This window comes from Papaver somniferum, chromosome 5 (genome assembly GCF_003573695.1).
Source record: "Papaver somniferum cultivar HN1 chromosome 5, ASM357369v1, whole genome shotgun sequence".
Lineage (NCBI taxonomy): Eukaryota > Viridiplantae > Streptophyta > Magnoliopsida > Ranunculales > Papaveraceae > Papaver > Papaver somniferum.
The window spans coordinates 47,539,801-47,559,861 of NC_039362.1; the positions used below are offsets into that span (position 1 = coordinate 47,539,801).

Below are 20,061 nucleotides of genomic sequence, written 5' to 3' on the forward strand. Positions count from 1 at the left end.
TAAAGAACAAACAATTTGTGCCTCGAGTCCTAGTTCATTGGGTCCATTCTACACCAGCAGAAGCAACATGGGAGGACTCTGTTTTCATGCAAAAAAAAAAAACTTTCCTCAATTGATTCTTAAGGAAAAGATTTACTGACAACTTTTCCATTCTCTTTGACTAATTCTGCAGAAGAATGGTTTTTATTATCTTCCACCTGGAAGTATGACAACATGGAGTAATATGAAGATACTGTTTTTAGAAAAGTACTTTCCCACCTCTAAAGCAGCAGCTATTCGTAAAACAATTAGTAGGATTGAACAAATTACTGGTGAAACTCTTTACGATTACTGGGAATGGTACAAGAAGTTGTTAGCAAGCTTCCCACATCATCAAATATCCGAGAAACTTATAGTGCAGTATTTATACGATGGTTTGCTCCCTTCTGAGAGAAATCTTATAGATGCAGCTAACGATGGTGCTTTGACAAAAAATATCATTGAGAAGCGACGGAAATGATTGAGAATATGGTTGCAAACACCCAGCAATTTAACATAAGATGTGTGTAAATGAGTCGCGGGTTTAATGAGGTTACTTATTCACCGCACTCAGAACATAAGATTAATAATATGGAGAAGATGATGCAAAAAACGGCGGCAATAATCATTCATTCTTATGAAAAAGTGGCTAAACAAGTGAGTGCAGTTTTCCGAATCAGCAGAGACAACGATATGATCCCATTACAACACTTACAATCTAGGGTGAAGAGATCATCCAAATTTCAGTTACGCAAAAAAGCAAGCAACAGTCCAGGGCCGGTTTTCAATCGCCCTACTGGGTTTCAACAACAAGTACAACAACCTCAACCAGCTAGGAATTCAGAATCATCAAATTTGCTTGCGATGATGAAAATCTAACCACAATGGTGCAACAACAACAACACGATTAGTAGTGAATTCTGTTATAACACTAAGTTTGACATCAACTTCTTAGCTCAATCCCTTATGTTAGTAGCAAGATCAAATGTAATTTTGGCAGCCAACGTATCAGTTTTTTGTAACAAGTACTCTATTAATCATGTATGGACAGGGGATGCTCTATGGGAAATCCTAACCTATTTGAATCTTCAAAATTGGAATCAAGATGTGATGGTATATAGAACCTCAAATTATGGACATTACGGTCCATTCTTATCTGTAATCTGAGGGAAACGTCTTTTTATATAAAAATGAAATAAAATGGTGCAATAAAATCAGCAAAAGTCGGATGTGGTCAACAAAAGACTGATAGCGCAATTAGAGAGTTGCAAACACAAATGAGTACTATGACGGGTGGATTGAATCATTTGGAGACGCGGAATTGGGGGGAACTCCCTTCTCAACCTGTTAATCCTAGAAAAATTATTAATATTATATTGTTGAGAAGTGGTACACAAACTGTGAAAGGAGAAGATGCTAGGAAAAGCAAAAGCCTAAGGGGCCGGTTTTGGAGAAATAAATTACCGACTCTTCCCAAACCAATGAGGTACCTACAACAAACTCTAAACCTCATGTTTCTACTTATGTGCCTCCTTTAACTTTTCCTCGCAGGTTTGCTAATGCTCAAAGGTGGAACAAGACCAGAAAATTTTAGAGATATTCAAAAAGATTCGTGTGAATATCCCGCCGATGGATACAATTAGGCAGGTTCCTAAGTACGCAAAACTTTTGGAAGACTTATGCACCAAGAAGAAACGATTAACCGGTGATGAGGTAATGAGTGTGTGGGGAAATGTTTTTACTATTCTCCGGAAGAAACTCCACCTAAATGCAAGGATCCCGATAGTTTCGATATACCTGTTGTGATTGGAAATAAAAGGTTTGGAAAAACTACGCTTGATTTAGGAGAATCAATTAATGTTATGCATGCATAAATTTATGAATTTTTTAATTTGGGTCCTTTAAAAGAAAGGATAATTGGAGTTTAGTACTCAGGTTTTGACCAACACTAGGCTTTGGTCTAACATTTTTCCAACGTTAGGCCTTGGTACCTGGACTGGATGTTGACCCGAGTTGACCAACATGAGGTTTATAGTTTAACATTTGTCTAACATTTGTCCAACGTTAGGTCTAACATTTTTCTGAAAAAAATAATTTAATCTGACTATAAATGGTCAACTATGGTCAACGTCCAGTCCAGGTACCAAGGCCTAACATTGGACAAATGTTAGACCAAAGCCTAGTGTTGGTCAAAACCTGAATACTAGACTTCAATTATCCATTAAAAGAAACCCATGTTGTTCTTGGACTAGCTGATCGTACTAATCTTTACCCTAAAGACATTATTGAAGATGTGCTTGTGCAGGTGAATCAACTAGTACTTCCAGCCGATTTATGTGTTTTGGAAATGGATAACGGGTCTGATACATCTATATCGTTGCTATTGGGGAGGCCTTTCATGAAAACGATGACAAAAATTATTGATGTTGATAAAGGAACACTCACTATGGAGTTTGATAATGAAAAAATTCGCTTCAATATTTTGAAGAAATGCGGTATCCTAGTGATGTCCATTCGGATGTTCATGCTAATATTTAGACGCATGCTAAGGAGTAGCCAAAAAGTCTACAGTCGGGATGGCGCCGTTAAACCAAGCGATACATGGGAGGCAACCCGTCGAATTTTATTTTTATTTTTATCTTTTTGTTGTAGTTTTTTTCTTTGCATATCATCTTAGGATTTCCCATCTTGATTTTACATTTGGATAAGTCAACTACATTGAGGATAATGTAAATTTTTTAAGTGTGGGGGAGCATTTATATATTTTTCATATAAAGTTTTTAGCCTTTGTAGAGTAGAATTTTTCAAAATTTTTGTATATATTTGCATAAAAAATCACAAATTTGTAGAGATTTTAGAGTCAAGTATACTTCTATCTATGTTTACATACAAGATTCTTGCCGAAATAATGAAACTTAGAATTACTAAAGAATACTATATATTAGGTGTTATTAATCTTTGGGAGAAGTTGTTAGAGAATTGCTCGGTCGAACTCACAAGTGTTTCTATCTCAAGCTTGTTGTCAAATTTAGTTGTCAAAACTTTATCTTGATTTCAAGTCTCCAATTAATTAAGTCTCGGACTAGGATAGAAATGTAGTTGAGAAACAGAGGATCACGGCAGTCATCATTGCATTCTACCGTTTGAAGGCGAAAATCAACTGAAGCTTTTGGAGAACTTCATCAACAAAAGGTAAGTGAAGACTGAACCACCTATATCTCAAGTTATATTCACTTTTTATCACTTGATACGATGTCGCATAACTAATTAGACTATTATGCATAGACAAGAATTTCGGGCCGAGAACTAATTATCAAGTTACTGGACTTCTCGAAATATAATGATTAAGCTTAATGAACATTTGTTCATGTTTGATGAATTTCGGTTAAGGAAAATTTATTGTTCGGAATCAAAATCATGATTCAAGTTTTATAGTTCGAAAATAGCCTGGAACAATGATATGTGTCATTGATGTTATTCAGGAATGTTTTGAATCGATTTAAAGAGAAATGTAGAACTACTATAAATTTGGATACAAGACAGTGTTATCAGTCTTACAAACGGGGAAAACGGTTATATGTATGAAGTTGTATTACATGTACTCGTACACGTAGTGCAGTATCTATATATCAACTTACAGATTTATGGTAGGCATATCTTTATGCACTCGTACTACATGTACTTATACACGTAGTGGAGTAGCTATATATCAACTTACATATTTGGATACAAGACAATGTTATCAGTCTTACAAACTGGGAAAATTGTTATATGTCTGAACTGTATTACATGTACTCGTGCTTATGCAAACCATTTTTGAACTGTGGTTGTGGAACCGGGATTAGTTTCTAAACCGGTACGTAAACTAAAACAATTACGTGTTCCCAAACTCGGCAGTGTATCCAAACCGATACGCAAACCAATTTAGTGATGTGAACTCCGGAACTGGTAACAGTCTTAAGGTTTCCAAACCAGTAAGAAAACCTAAAAATTTCAGTTAACTTCGGTACTTGGTTTGGTTAAATGTTTACAAACCGGTATACGTACTGTGACTGAACCGACTCACGAATGGCAATGGTATTTGTACCTTGTACACCTACTAACCATGTCGATTATATTTTCAAGTGCATTTAAATTATTTCTACGAGATAATTAGCATTTGATTGATTATCTAAAAACACGAGACTCATTTGATCACATGTTTGTGACTCAGAGTTAATGTCATATATGTTCATGAAAATGAAGATTAAGCTTTCAAGTTCAAACTGGCTAGTTTCGGCTAACCATGTTGAACATAGTCTTTGTACACGGTTATATTATGGTTTCACCTAACCAGAGTGTGTATCTTTCTTATGTAAATCAGATTCAAAGATTCATCTAATGGTGGATATTGATTGCTTGGTTCCAAAGCTATCTTAGATTAAACCTAAAGCAACCTATCCTTTAAATGTATGTAAAAGGGGAACTTCAAGCTACTGGGATCTTTGAATCCCGGCACTACTTTTGGTGTGTCCTGTTGTATCCAGAGTCGTACGCTTCCTAACCCTTTTAGGGTTTAGCGACTACAAAATCTTCATAGGGATTCGTGAAACCAGGTCCAGTTATATTTCCTTGATAACTCGAGTATCCTGATCTTGATTGTTTGTTGAGCTTGATCCATCACTCAAGATAAATGGAAATCATCAAAGTTCTCTTCTTCTCAAACTTTGTTGATTCCACAAGTTTTATACGTGTGAGGTGAATAATAACCTAGGCTGCACTTCAGGTTGCATAAATACTAATTTTGAGGTTAGCTAGACTGCCTATTGCTATCGATTTCAACACCTTTGATCAAACTATTTGATTGTAAAAGGAAATCATATATAGGCTTAATTTGTGGGAGGCAGATTTGGTTTAAAGTCTTCAATTGAGTTGAAGCAACTCTTTGTTGGTTTGACGTCATCTAAGAGAATCAATTGCGCGAACTCCTGCTGGGATTCAATAGGCGTAAGGAGCGGGACTGTACCTTAATCGGTGGGATACCTTTTAGGGCTAAAGCACATTCCAGTCGGAAGTTAATTGGTAGTAGGCTAATGTTTGTAGCAGCTTAATACAGTTTTGTGTGCAATCTGGACTAAGTCCTGGGTTTTTTTTCTGCATTTGCGGTTTCCTCGTTAACAAAACTTCTGGTGTTTGTGTTATTTTTTTCCGAATTATATTGTTTATCTTTATAATTGAAATATCACAGATTGTATGTTGATCAATCATAGTAGATACATCCGACCTAGTTTGTTGGATATGACTTGATTGATTTTTGGATAATTGATCTTTGGTACCGTCCAAAGTAATCTGTTTGTGATTAGGTTCACGGACTTGTTTCTGTAAACGTTCTAATCGCAAGGGAGAGAGATATAACTCTAGATATTATTCTTCGATTGAGTTTAACTCTCGGAATTGTATTATGTTTGTCCATACAGATTGCCTAAGAAAAAAGTGGTGGTATATTTTGGTACCCCGCATTTTCAGAAGTCATTACTGTTTGTGGCTCAACTTAATCATGCCGGTGAAAAATGAGGTGAAGGGGAAATGCATAATTATAGATTTGATCAACCATTTGTGGAGACTACATATTGATACATTAAGCGAGGCACCAGACATTCAACTCTTCGTAGCTGACTAATTTTTTCCTTTTAAAGTGTGTGCCACTGTATGTTAATTCCAGGTAGAATGGTGAGCTACCCAACTTCACACAAAATTCAACATTATTTTTGATCTCTTGAGTGATAATTCCATCAATCATGAGGGTGACATATATAGATGAAAACCTCCTTCTTGTAGTCTGATTTGCAGCTAGCGCTGCTCTATCGGCAACAACAGATTCATAGAAACACATCATCATCAACAAGCGAAGCGACATCAAAATTTGTAAAGAAAGTTGAAAATGTTCAAGGTTCACAAGCAACAATACAAGGAAGAGAAAATTTCATATTCAATTGAAGCAACATGCAATAAGCAAATTTTTATATACATGTTGAAGACTTATGTATAATGAGTAGAATTATCTATCCAAGCATGAAGACTAAATACAAGAGCAAAGAAAATCCAAAGTGAAAAAACGGGGGTCTAACAACCACACCCAATATTTCGTTTAGGCAATCTGTATGGACTAACTCCAATATAATTCCAAAAGAATCAACTAGACAGTCAGACTCAATCAAGGAAAATATAACCAAGAGTTATATCTCAATTTCTCAAATCAATCTGCAATCGAACAGATAGGAATCTGTGAGCCGGATCAATATGAGAAATAACTTGGATGGTACCAAAGACCAATATCCAAGCGTCAATCAATTTCAATCAACAACCAAAGGTTGGATTTACCAATTGATTGAACTATGCACAACTTGTGATATTTCAATTATATAGAAAATATAATGCGGAAAAGAAATAACACAGACACGAGAAGTTTTGTTAACGAGGAAACCGCAAATGCAGAAAAATCCCGGGACCTAGTCCAGATTTGAACACCACACTGTATTAAGCCGCTACAGACTCTAGCCTACTACAAGTTAACTTCGGACTGGAATGTAGTTGAGCCCTACCCAATCTCACACTGATTAATGTACAATCGCGTTCCTTACGCCTCTGAATCCAAGCAAGACTCTACACACTTGATTACCTTTGCTGATCTCACCCATAACTAAGAGTTACTACGACCCAAAGTCGAAGACTTGATAAACAAATCTGTTTCACACAAAAAAGTCTATTTGAAAAGATAAATTTGTCTCCCACAGGAATATCTACGAAGTTTTTGCTCCATCTTTTGATAAATCAAGGTGAACATAAACCAATTGATAATTCGGTCTTATATTCCCGAAGAACATCCTAGAAATATCAATCACCTCACAATAACTTAACTATATGGTAGTAGAACAAGTTATTGTGGAATCACAAAGAATGAGACGAAGAGATTTGTGATTACTTTTTATATCTTACCTATCGGAGATAAATCTTGAGCAAATCTTAGAGAAGATAGTACTCAATATGATAGAACAATGTAAGATCAGAACACACAACTATAGAGAAAATAATTGGGCCTGGCTTTAGAATCCCAATGAAGTCTTTAAGTCATTAACCTATAATTGTTTTAGGATAAACCTAGGTTAAAGGAGAATCGACTCTAGTCGCAACTAGTATCACACAGGAGGTGTGGGAATTAGGTTTCCCAGTTGCTATAATTCTCCCTTATATAGTCTTCGGATAAGGGTTTGCAATCAATGTTACCTTGGTAACAAAATATTCAATATTCATCGTTAGATGAAACCTGATTCAAGATTGAAGCTAATATCTTTCTACCGTTAGATGGTCTTTATCTTGTTACACACAAATGAAATATACCTTCATTTAGATATGGGTAACCGTACCTAAATGTGTATATTTATTTGGCTCAATAACAACTAACCGAAGTTAGCCATACACTTTTCTCTAAACCTTGTTCATCTTAACACTTCTAGATCAATTGATAATCAAATGAATCTAATTGTTTTACTCATAGAGTTATTCAATGGCTTATATTCTCATAGAAGTATACAAGACACAATTGAAGCAAAATCGGATTGATTCAAAAGAATCAGTTCATGAATATTTTAGCCACGATTTGCAAAGATTGTATTCCTTAATTTATAAATGTATTTGTTCATGAGTATGAAATCACATTTAACCGATTTAATAACATGAACCACTTAAGTTTGCAAATGGGTACACGAACTTAAGTTCCGGACATTGGTCACCAGCCGACAGTTTGCAAACGGGTACGCATATTTTAGCTCCAGACCTAATTCAGTTGAAATCGTCTGCGAAAGGGTACGCAAACTTGGTTCCCGGACTTCAACAGTTAAATCAATTTGCGAACGGGTATGTAAACTTAAGTATCCTGACTTAAACAGTTGAATAAGTTTGCGAACGGGTATGCAAACTTCCGGTCCTGAATTCCGTCAAAACAGTTCGTACACTAAGTACACAAACCGTAATGTATCCATACATAGGTTTTAGCTCTTAACTCCCATTTCAATTATTGAAACATTATTAGAAGAAGACAATAGCCGTCCCACACAAACTATTAGCTTATAAGCAATTTTCAAGTGATCGAATGATCAATACGAAACATTCCGAGCCTACATCAAATACCTGTCTCACACAAATCATGTAAAATGTTACCAGGTGATTTTCACATGATCATATTTTGACTTTCGTCAAGAATAATGATGAACGTGGTTAAATCAAAAAGCTTACCAACACATATTTTGAGAAAGATATAAGCGAGTTAATCTCAGCTCGAAATATGAAATGTGTATAATGTAAAGTTTATATAGCTATACGACTTTTGTCTCAATAGGAGATAAAATAGAATAGACTTCTGAATGATAGATGAGTTCAAGTCTCCACATACCTTTTGTTGATGAAGTTCCACAAGCTCCCCTTAGTAGTTCTTCGTCTTCAATCGATGAATGTCGTGAAGTCTAAATCTCAACTACACATTCTATCCTAATCCGAGACATAGCTATAAGTAGACTAGAAATCAAGACTTATAGTTTTGACAACTAAACCTTTCCTATTGATCAGAGATGACATACTATTTCTAGGTTGTGCTATACTTGCGTTCATTTATATTTTTCATGGATTTTGAGACATTCATGAGTAACTAAACCTTTCCTATTGGTTAGAGATGTAATCCTAAATCTGAAGACATGTTTAAAAATTGAAGTAATCATATTTGTTCATTCATAATCTCTTAGTATCACTTATGTTCAACGATTAATAACGTTTGTATGATTGATTGCTTGTTTGTTTAAGTCACGAATTAGATGAGCATGTTTGGATATCTATAGCTAAACTAGGGTTTGAGATACGAAATTTTCGAAAGATCCTTGTTATAAGTAGCATACATATTTGTGAACGTCGAGATGTTGCTATGCAATTATGTGTAGAAGCGTGACTTAGGTTAAATTTGTGCAGCTCTTGCGCTGGGTTGCTTAGAATAACCTCAACTCACAAAGACCATTGATTTTATTGGGTTAAGCTTGAGTGGCTTTTGTGCCAAGTTATTTGGTGAAAAGGATTCAATGAGTGGCTCTTGCATCTTTGATGATAATAAGAGTTTTGTCGGAGTAAGCCTGCGATATGATGCTTCAGGGTTATTGATATTGAGAAAAAATGAATGAGTATGATTTAGTTGATAACATGTTGGAAGATGGAAGATGAAACCTCTAACCAGCATTCTTTACCTTTGAAATTCTTATTAATTTACTTGTTTTAGTATAATTTAATTATAATCCCAACCAAACCCCCTTGTTTACATAAATAATCAAAAGAATTTAACAACCCATATCTCCCTGAGGAACAGACTTGTTCTTACTACTATACTCTAATCTATAATTGTGAAGTAGAGAATTTGAAAATAATTTTGCTTGTCTGACAACCGACCAGCCAGTTATGAACAAGAGAGCAATTAGACTCAACACGAGAATTATAACTTCCTAACATGTACAAACGTAGAGATTAAAGTTCACCAATTATTCCCTGGCGGTTATGTAATCAAGGAGATAAGCATATTCCTAGTGAGCATCTTACAGAATCCTATAGTAGTATATTCACAAAAGTGTAATCGTGGAGAGATCAATACTATAATTCTCAAAATAGTTTACTCCTCTTTTGCAATAGTTAAGAACTTAACCTATGAGAAAATATGATAGCAGAGAACAAACTCATAAAATAAGCAATGCATATTTAATCCATGATGATTAGGTATTGTGAGTCATCTTCCAATATAAAATTTAATAAAATAAACTTTACACATGCAAGATGAGAGTATTTGAAATAGCTAATGTAACACAAAAAAACTACTCCAAAATCTAGTGCTCCTCCTTTAAAAATAAGAATAAATTCCTACGAAGAGTTAAATAGTAAAAAGATCAATGAATAAGCTAAGAAACATCTTCATCTTCACTCTTCGACTCACTCCAAGAAGCTTGAATTTTCTCCATTTCATCCTTAATCTCGGGAAACTTAGTATCGAGTAAACACATTTGTTCACGTACACACTTTACCTTATTTCTACCTTTTTAACCCCTTTTAGAATCTTGTATAGAAGTTTCAAGAAAGTAGGATCACAAGTACTGATTGAGAATGGAGAAGGAATTCTTCTTCTTTTGAGATCATTATTCCTCATACAATTGAAGAAAGTCTTGAGAATGGGAATATGAGTGCCAATTGAAGTTACAATAGGATCAATGTCATAGTATTGTCTCATGATAAGACAAGAAAATCCTAATTTATTGTCATAGAGTTTCATAGTGGCCAGTTGAAGGATAATGCAACTAGATTTATCAAGACCTTGAACTTCAATATCGAGAAAATAAACTAATTCGGAAAATTCTCGACTCTAATGATCATGTTAAATAGTGGAAGGGAAAAGATTTGGAATTCGATGTTTTACAAAAACTTTTAAAGCCATGGAGAGATCCTTGGTAGGGAATTTCTAATTTTTCCAACTAATACTTCTTTCATTAAGTTGATGAGAGATAGTTTCACATGATTTCTCTTCCCTTGAAAGTAAAGTCTCCCGTAGGAAGACAAGTAACAGTAACCAAAAATTTTCATTTATCAAAAGGGGATGGATCGATTCTCATGTCATTCACGTCCAATCCAATTTTTACAGATTTTAAATTTGGCATTCGCATCCAATCTAGCATCCAATGGATGCACAGATTGACAGATTGGATGTGGAAAATCCAATGATTTTATTTTATATTTAAAAATTTTAAATTGGAAAAAATACATTAACAAAAATGACTTGAATACAATGACAAGTCAATGAAAATAGAGTTGAATTTGCATATCAATCTCAAGCCCGAAATGTTTAATGGAAAAAAATGACGAGGAAATATATAGTGGACAATCAAAATACTAAACCAACCCCATATTATAAAAAAATACCATAAATATTTTTAATCTTATGGGTGCGGATGTCCAACAGATTTCTTAAATTGTACCCGCCCAATCCAAAATCCGTTGAATCTTAAAAACTGTATTCGCATCCGATCCGTTATTAAACAGTTTGGACACTCATTAGAAAAAATGCGGTTGGTCCGGATTGAGTCCATAGATTTCGAGCTAAATGCTCACCCCTAGCTCTGGGAATGGCTTTTGCGGGCTAGATTTATTTCTACCAACAACTTTCATTGGTGCAAACAAACCACGTACACTACCAGATGGATTAATTTTGAATCCTGGGACTGTAGATTTTTGTTTTTGTCGGTGCAAACAAACCACATACAATACCATATAGATAAATTTTGAATCTTAGGAATGTATATTTTTGTTTTTGAGGGTTGCACAGGATTCAAATGTCGAAAAATAGAAAATAAAAAGGATCATAGTTTTTAGACTCGTGTGAATCACGATTCAGCTCGTATCACATCATAACATAAAAAGATTCGAATCCTGTAATAAAATCGTATCTACTAAGAATCGTAAAGATTCCTCCAAATATACGATATTGAAATGAAAACAATAGAGTAGTGTGGCCTGAAGGTTCGAACCACTGACCTAAAGGTTATAAATTTGACAGATTCACCATTGAGCCACTCATACTTTCTGATTGTATTCTATTTATATTAACATTTATACTAATTTTCAACAGTTCGTTCGCTTATGCACATTCGTAATTTTCATTTCCAACCTACGTGTAGAGAAGACAATGAATCTAAGATTCATGAATCAATATGCAATTCAATCCTCAAAACCGAAAACGATTCATGTTACGGTTCACGATTTCACAAACTTGGGAAAGATCATATCATACAAATGTGAAAACTACCCTTATTCCATAAATGGCCTATGCTCACTCCTACCGGCCAGAGCACCCGTTTGGTCCCATTTGACTATTTCCGGCAGATCATGCTCCACGGGTTGGGTGAATATACAGACTACAGTAGAACCCATTTCTGACAGATCCTGGCTCATGGGTAATTGGGTGTACATGACGATAGGCAAGACTGCAGATTGGAAATTTCCTGTGGTCATCCACCTTCCATGTGTCCACACCACCCCATAACTCCTAACTATACACCTACTGTATTTTCTCCTTTTTTTAATTTCTTCTTTATGTGTGTAGTGGGATAGCAATACAAACAAAGATTTTTGCTTTTTCTAGTGGAACTATTCGTTTCACATTTTCTTTCTTTATGACTCCAATAGGACTAGGCAATTGATTGGTTTAAGTCCCGCGATAACAAAGAGTTCCTTCATACTATTTTACTGCAATACCCTCCAAGGTTCGAGGTCAATAAGGTGCTGCTGTGCCAGTGTTGTTCGTGGGGTTTTATTTAATCCATAAGCTGGGTAATTCCACCACTCTCACTTTGCCAATCCTAATACAGTTTCAACACTATCAAGAAATCCATCTGGAACTTATGAGCATCCCCATAGATTTTCCAGTTCCAACAAGATTTTATTGCGCGAAATAAATACCGGAAAAGAAAAGGTAGATTAGATTTGTCCGGTGTAAGAGCCTGAGCAATAAACACTCATCCGCGTGATAATTCATTTGCGTTTCTCCCACACACCTTTGTTTCAACAAAAAAATATCCCCCCGGAGAATGAAGGGTATTTTAGTAAAGTTTAATTTGCTTATTTAAAGGAAAACATTGAAAACCGTTTACCAAAAAACCCTACACAGCAGAGATACACCTCGTCTCCTTTTCTGCGTCTTCTTCTCCTCTGAACTTGCTTTGGAGATCTAACAGCAATGGCGTCCATCACTACAAATCTTAAAAACCCATTACCTTTACCATCTTCCTTCAATTCTTCGAAATCCCTTTTCTCCAAATCCAATCTTCTTTCAATCCCAGCAAAATTCATTTTGTCTCGTCCTCTACATATCACAAACTCATCATCTCGAAACCAACCCAACAAACCCAAAGCTATAACCACTGAAACACCCATTTCCACCACCCACACCACCTCCGTATCTCCTCCTCCATTTGTGTCTAGATACAAAGATGATGAACCAAGAAAAGGGGCTGATGTTCTCGTTGAAGCATTAGAACGCGAAGGAGTAACAAATGTTTTTGCATATCCAGGTGGTGCATCAATGGAGATACATCAAGCTTTAACTAGATCTTCAAGTATTAGAAATGTTCTACCTAGACACGAACAAGGTGGGATTTTTTCTGCTGAAGGTTATGCTCGTGCTTCTGGTTTACCTGGTGTCTGCATTGCTACTTCTGGCCCTGGTGCTACTAATCTTGTTAGCGGTCTTGCCGATGCATTACTCGACAGCATCCCAATTGTTGCTGTAACTGGTCAAGTACCTAGGAGGATGATTGGTACTGATGCATTTCAGGAAACTCCTATTGTTGAGGTAACAAGATCGATTACTAAACATAATTACCTTGTCCTTGATGTTGAGGATATTCCTCGTGTTGTGAAAGAAGCATTTTTTCTAGCTACATCAGGCCGACCAGGTCCAGTACTTATTGATATCCCTAAAGATGTGCAACAACAGCTTGTAGTGCCTAAATGGGATACCCCTATGAAATTACCTGGGTATATGTCTCGAGCACCAAAATCACCTGAACATAACCTATTAGAACAGGTTGTTAGGTTAATTTCTGAATCCAAGAAACCTGTTTTATATGTTGGTGGTGGCTGTATAAACTATAGTGAAGAATTGAGACGGTTTGTTGAGTTGACTGGAATTCCTGTTGCTAGTACTTTGATGGGTTTGGGTGCTCATTCATGTACTGATGTGCTTTCTTTACAAATGCTTGGAATGCATGGGACCGTATATGCAAACTATGCGGTTGATAAAGCCGATTTGTTGCTTGCCTTTGGTGTTAGATTTGATGATCGTGTGACAGGAAAGATTGAAGCGTTCGCTAGTAGGTCGAAAATTGTTCACATTGATATTGATCCAGCTGAAATTGGAAAGAACAAACAACCTCATGTTTCTATCTGTGCGGATATGGGAGTGGCATTGAAGGGGTTGAATAAGTTGTTAGAAGAAAAGATGTCCAAACTTACACTTGATTTTTTGTCTTGGAGAGAGGAGCTTATGGAACAGAAGAAGAATTACCCATTGAGTTATAAGACTTTTGGAGAGTCAATTCCTCCTCAGTATGCAATCAAGGTTTTGGACGAATTAACAGAAGGGAAGGCGATTATTAGCACTGGTGTTGGGCAGCATCAGATGTGGGCTGCACAATGGTACAAGTATAGGGGACCTCGTCAATGGTTAACTTCTGCTGGATTAGGCGCAATGGGTTTTGGGTTACCTGCTGCAATTGGAGCTGCCGTTGCTAAACCTGAAGCTATTGTTGTAGACATTGACGGTGATGGAAGTTTCATGATGAATGTTCAGGAATTGGCAACAGTAAGGGTGGAGAATTTACCAGTCAAAATTCTTCTACTGAATAATCAGCATTTGGGTATGGTTGTTCAGTGGGAGGATCGGTTTTATAAGGCAAACAGGGCTCACACATATCTTGGAAATCCAGCAAAAGACTCTGAAATCTTCCCTGATATGTTGAAATTTGCTGAAGCATGTGATATTCCGGCTGCTCGTGTTACAAAAGTGAGTGAACTGAGGGCGGCCATTCAGAAGATGTTGGATACCCCTGGACCATATTTATTGGATGTCATAGTGCCACATCAAGAGCACGTGTTGCCTATGATTCCTGCCGGTGGTTCGTTCAATGAGGTGATCATCGAAGGTGATGGTAGAACGAAGTACTGATCTTACTGCGATGATTGTACTGATACCTCTGTGCATATGTTGAAATTCAGGCCTGAAGCTAAAGGTGTGGGCTTGTTTTTGGTTTACTGAGTTAGTCTGTCAGCTTGTTAGGTCTTAGTTCCTTTTCAATAGCAGCATTAGATTAGTTGTTTGTTGTTCTATATTAAGCATGTCTCCCTAAATTATGTGTCGTCTAGCTTGTTCACTATATGCAACTCCTACTTGCCCTGCTGCTCAACTTTAATGTCGAACTTTTTTCATAAAATAGCAGTTCTTTGTTAGTGTTTATGTTCATGGTTGGATGTATTTCTGGTCTTGCCTATGGTAATGGTCTCTGGAGAACGCACTGGATGCTTTTGAAGCTTGCTGAGCATTTGTGCATTATTGAATAATAAAAAAGAGCTTTCGTTCCTGTTTCAAGTGACAAACTGTTGTAGAATTGTCTTGAGCTTTCCCTGCTTCTTCTTTTTTTTCAGTTTTAACAGTGTGAACTTGAAACAACATTTTGCTGAGAATAAGAGGTTAGCTATGAATGTTGGTTCAATGCCTTATGAACAACAATCAGCTAGAGACTAGAGTGACTGGAGGGTTAGGGTATTGGGCTTGTAGCCATTGTACTCGACAAGCAAAACCCCTTCCCTTATGGTTCAGCTTGTTCTTTTTTTTCTAGACCCACTAGGATGTTAGCTCAGTCAGTTCCAATTTTCACCATCTGGTACTATGATGCTGTATGAAAGAATATAAAATCTAAGTATTGGTTAATTATGCAGATGTAATCCATTATGCCTTTGATCTGTAACAAAAAACTGTATAAGCTCATCCCATAAGAAGGAAAATAGGGTTTATACTAAAATAGGTAAAAGTCCAATGTACTACAGACTGTTTATTATGGTGTTATTGTTATGAGAGGAAAGTTTGGAAGGTAAAAGTTCTATGATTTGCCAAATCACTGATGTATTGTTTTTATTTTGGATTTTCTTCTGAAACTCTTTGTTTCTTCTGATTATTACTATGACTTTGCTTTTATCAAAGAATCTAATATTGTATGTCTTATTGCTGCTGCAGCTGCAGTGATCTTCATAGATTATATGTCTGTGTGTCTTAGGAAGCATAATTGTTTGAGAGAAAGGGAGAGTGAGAACTGTTCAGTGCTCATTACTCTGACTCTTGAGACTGTCATCGAGTCCTTTCCTCCCTGTGTCATCCAATATAAGTGTTAGGGTTTACTGAGAGTTGAATGGATCTGCTAGTGAGAGAATAAAGTTGAGAAGATGAAGACAATTCAATCCCTGCAGTTTTCTAGTGAGTCTTGTCTTGACATTGACCACTCCATTACCTCCATTTGTATTGTTTTCATGTGTTATCTTGTGGACATAAAAAGTTCTGAATCAGGAGACTTAATCTTTCTGATTTCAGTCAGTCTCATTATGAACATCTCTTCCATTCTCAACGGGTTTCAACAGTACCTAGTTATCTACTGTCACTGTTGTAATTCAAACTTCTTGTTTCTGCCTATCTGGTTGGATTGGATTAGTATCAACTCTTTTCACAAAAAGTTTGATCCAAGTTATTAGAATATCTGTACTCAAGTTATTTAAAATTTTGGTAACCTCTTGAAGAAATATAATTGCAGGGTCGTGGTGTTTTGGTTGCTGTTATTGAGTGAGCTCAAGATTTTATGTAAAACAATAAACACCAACTAGTTCAATTTGAGGATATTGGCAGGAACAGAAAATCTGAACAGAAACTAATCTAACCAGGACTACTTGGTCGTGTAATACATGGATCTCAGCAATAATTTGGATACTAGAACGACATGTGAATTAATATAGTAGAAATCGTCGACGACAAGATTGACAAGTGATCTCCATGCAGGTAGAGTCAACCCTTCTAGTTGCCCTTTCCTTCAGTCTCTCTGCCTTTTCTACATCTTCTCTTGCTATCTGCCATATGTGCCTAGCTCTTGCAAATTCAGACTGTGCTAGTTCCATCTCCCTTCTGGTCAGCTCCCTAACACGTTCTGCATAAGCCATCTCAAGCTTGGCCAATCGAATTTGCTCCGCCGTTTGCCACTTTAAAGCATCAATAGTATTACTGAAGCTCAAGTGTTGATTATTAGTAGCGGTTGGCTTCTTTGTGTGATCACCTGGGTAGTGTAGAAAGGTGGGACTCATAAACTCCGACTGTGGTGGTGGTCGATTCGGATGAAGGCTAATGGACAATTGAAGGTCAAGAGAAGATGATAATGATGATACTGTTGAAGGCGGGGCATTAAAATGATGGTCGAGTACCGAAGACGACGATGATGCTGATCTCCATAATGTTGCAGTAGTAGTAACACACCTTGAAGTTGTAGTTGAAGAAGACATTGCTGGTCTTGGAGTTGGTAGGAGTTGAAGCTCTTTCCCCTTATAATGATGATGTTCTTCCTCCATGGGATATTAGAGAGGAACTTTATTGGACTATAAGTGATTTTAGATGTAGGGTTTGAACATGCAGTTTCATGACACTATACACCAAAGATCTTCTCTGTGCATATATATATCAAACACAAGGAACAAACAAACAAATAAATGACTGCAATGCCCATGAGATTTGAGGGGTCTGTATTATTTTTTTACCGAAATTGTCTTTAGGGAGAAGAGTGGTGGGTAATTATCATATTCTCATGTGATTGAAAAAGAAAAAGATGAAAACTTCACGTTCTTCAGTTAGGCAATTGTCTAAGACGAGAAACTTTTGTTTCAGCTTCAATTATAAAAACATCATCCACTTACTACTCAGGCAACAAAGCACATTACTATGCTTAAAGTTATGCTACTTTTCCAACTTTCTCACCAAGTTCTTCATAATTCAAATTTAGTGTTTCTAAGTATTTGACTTCCAGCTGAGAATGGACGCAAATTAAGTGTTCATCTCCGCTGTAAGATCATCTCAGCTGACAACTTGTTGTGTACTGGCATTAGGAGTGAGTATTTGGTCCGGAATCCGCGGATTAGGTTCATCCAACAGTATTTTTACAGGTGCCCTGACCATCAGTTAGTGGGTTGGAAGCGAATGAAATTTTTGAAATCCAACGAATTACAGATTTGGCTCGGATACAATACAATCATGAAAAATCTGTTAGACATCCAGATCCATTAAAAGTAGGGCACTTATATATGAGGGAGGATTCATGGACACTCTTAGGTGGACAAGGTCGGACAAGATTTGCGCCATTTTTCCCGCAAAATCCAAACGACAATGAATTTAAGTGTAACATTTTGATAAATATGTATCTCTTATAAGACTCTACATTCCTACAAAAAAATGAACGCAATTCAAGATAGCAAACCTTACCATCTACATATCTTAATTTCAACCGTTAACTATGAACGACTGATATTCAAAGGGGTAGACGGTCGTTTTATACATCTCAAATTGTGTTCATTTTTTGTACGAATGTAGAGTCCTATAAGAAAAAACATATCATCAAAATATTACACTTAAATTCATTGTCGTTTGGATTTTGCGGAAAAATGGCGCAAATCTTTTCTGGCCTTGTCCATCTAAGAGTATCCATGAATCATACCTCCTTATATAATTTACATTGATTATCTTTACAAAATTCGATTATTATTTTAACAATATTATTTTTAGACTTCTGTTGGCTTTCACAGAGTGATGTCTTCACCATTTCTGTTTGGTACAAATGCATAGTTTTAATCCTGCAATTCACATTCACGTACCTTAACAACTTAGTTTCATATATAACTTGGAATCACAGTGCTGACCAAGTGACATTGCATTATGAATTTTGCCACAGACCACATGTTACCTTGCAACAAAGTCAAAAAATGGTGTGATGGCTAACTGTCCTCTTAACGGATTTAACTGCTTCTCTTCTCATTCTTAATGGTCCATGATCAACTTATAAAACAAATTCGTTAGATTATCCGCATCCAATCCACTCATCCGTATATTCATTGGATGCTAGATTGGATGAAGATATCAAATTTAAAAGTTCATAATGCGTCGGATTGGATGCGGATGAGATAAAAGCCGGTTCATACCAACCCATACTCTCCCCTGACTGGCACACACTAGAAATGTTAATTAACTAATTACGGATTTTAAGTGACATTATAATATCCCACAAATAGCAGGACTTAATTGCATGGGTTTCCTACTTTTGAACTCACATCTGCAAAATGAACGATTCGTTGGGGGAGAAGCATGTTAAAGGGCTTCATGATGATAAGGGGTGGGCACTTGGAATGGAATCCGCGGACTTGAAGCGTCTCACCCATTTTTTTTTATCGGTGGGTGTCCAACTCGTACATTAATATATTGGGTCAGGGTATAATTTGTGGGATCTGATGGAATTTGGATTGGACGTGGTTGTTGTCTTAAAAATCCGTCGGATACCAGCACCCGTTATGTTAAGATTATAAGTGTCCGTATAATATCTACACATTATCACTATATGTTTATCTTATCTTTCCAGCATCTATTTTCGTTGAATTTTTAGGGCTTGTTGTGAGGACTTGTTTTCTCGAAGGTGTTGTTGCCTGACACTTTTTATTATCTATATATGTGTTGTTACATAGTTTTTATGGAAATTTAAGTTATTTTTAATAATCTTGTTTCTCTATTTAAACTAGTTGCCCGTATTTTTTTGTCTTACTCTTCAACCAAGTTTTTGTTTTGTCTCCTAACAAAACGATGATGATTATTGACGGTAGCATGTACCTTTTTGTTATACCCTCAAATCAAGTTATTTTTCTTCCTAATTAATTATGGGATCGGTACCAAATTGATTAATGTACATTGCATTTACTTAATTTATGATAATAATTATAATGTGAAAAGAGAAGTAATTACAAGACACACAAGATTTTGTTAACGAGGAAAATTATCTCGCAGAAAAAGCTGGAGGTCTAGTATATTTTTGACCACTCATAATTAAGTCTGAAAAAGCGGGGGTCTAACAACCACACCCAATATTTCGTTTAGGCGATCTGTATGGACAACTCCAATACAATTCCAAGAGAATCAACTAGACAGTCAGACTCAATCAAGGAAAATATATCCAAGAGTTATATCTCTGTTTCTCAATGTAATCAGCAAATCAAACAGATAGAAATTCGCGTACCTAATTATTATGAGAAACAACTTGAACGGTACCAAAGACAAGTGTTCAAGTGTCAATCAATTTCAATCAACAACCAAAGGTTGGATTTACCAATTGATTGAACTACGAACAACCTATGATATTTCAATTATAT

General features: G+C 36.1%; 2 protein-coding genes across 2 annotated transcripts; one reads left to right on the top strand and one right to left on the bottom strand.

The window, feature by feature from the left end:
* The first annotated feature begins 12,712 nt into the window (after positions 1–12,712).
* On the top strand, positions 12,713–15,214 carry LOC113281531 (acetolactate synthase 3, chloroplastic-like). Its single transcript, XM_026530303.1, has one exon. It carries the CDS (start codon positions 12,806–12,808, stop codon positions 14,792–14,794), a length of 1,989 nt encoding a protein of 662 aa, XP_026386088.1. The 5' UTR covers positions 12,713–12,805; the 3' UTR covers positions 14,795–15,214.
* Positions 15,215–16,483: 1,269 nt separating this feature from the next.
* Positions 16,484–17,291, bottom strand: LOC113281532 (protein SHOOT GRAVITROPISM 5-like). The gene has a single exon (XM_026530305.1). The coding sequence runs from the start codon at positions 17,227–17,229 to the stop codon at positions 16,618–16,620; it is 612 nt and encodes a 203-aa protein (XP_026386090.1). The 5' UTR covers positions 17,230–17,291; the 3' UTR covers positions 16,484–16,617.
* Positions 17,292–20,061: the final 2,770 nt, after the last annotated feature.

Coding starts and splice junctions, on each gene's coding strand:
- LOC113281531 (XM_026530303.1), top strand. CDS start 12,806: ATGGCGTCCATCACTACAAATCTTAAAAACCCATTACCTTTACCATCT.
- LOC113281532 (XM_026530305.1), bottom strand. CDS start 17,229: ATGGAGGAAGAACATCATCATTATAAGGGGAAAGAGCTTCAACTCCTA.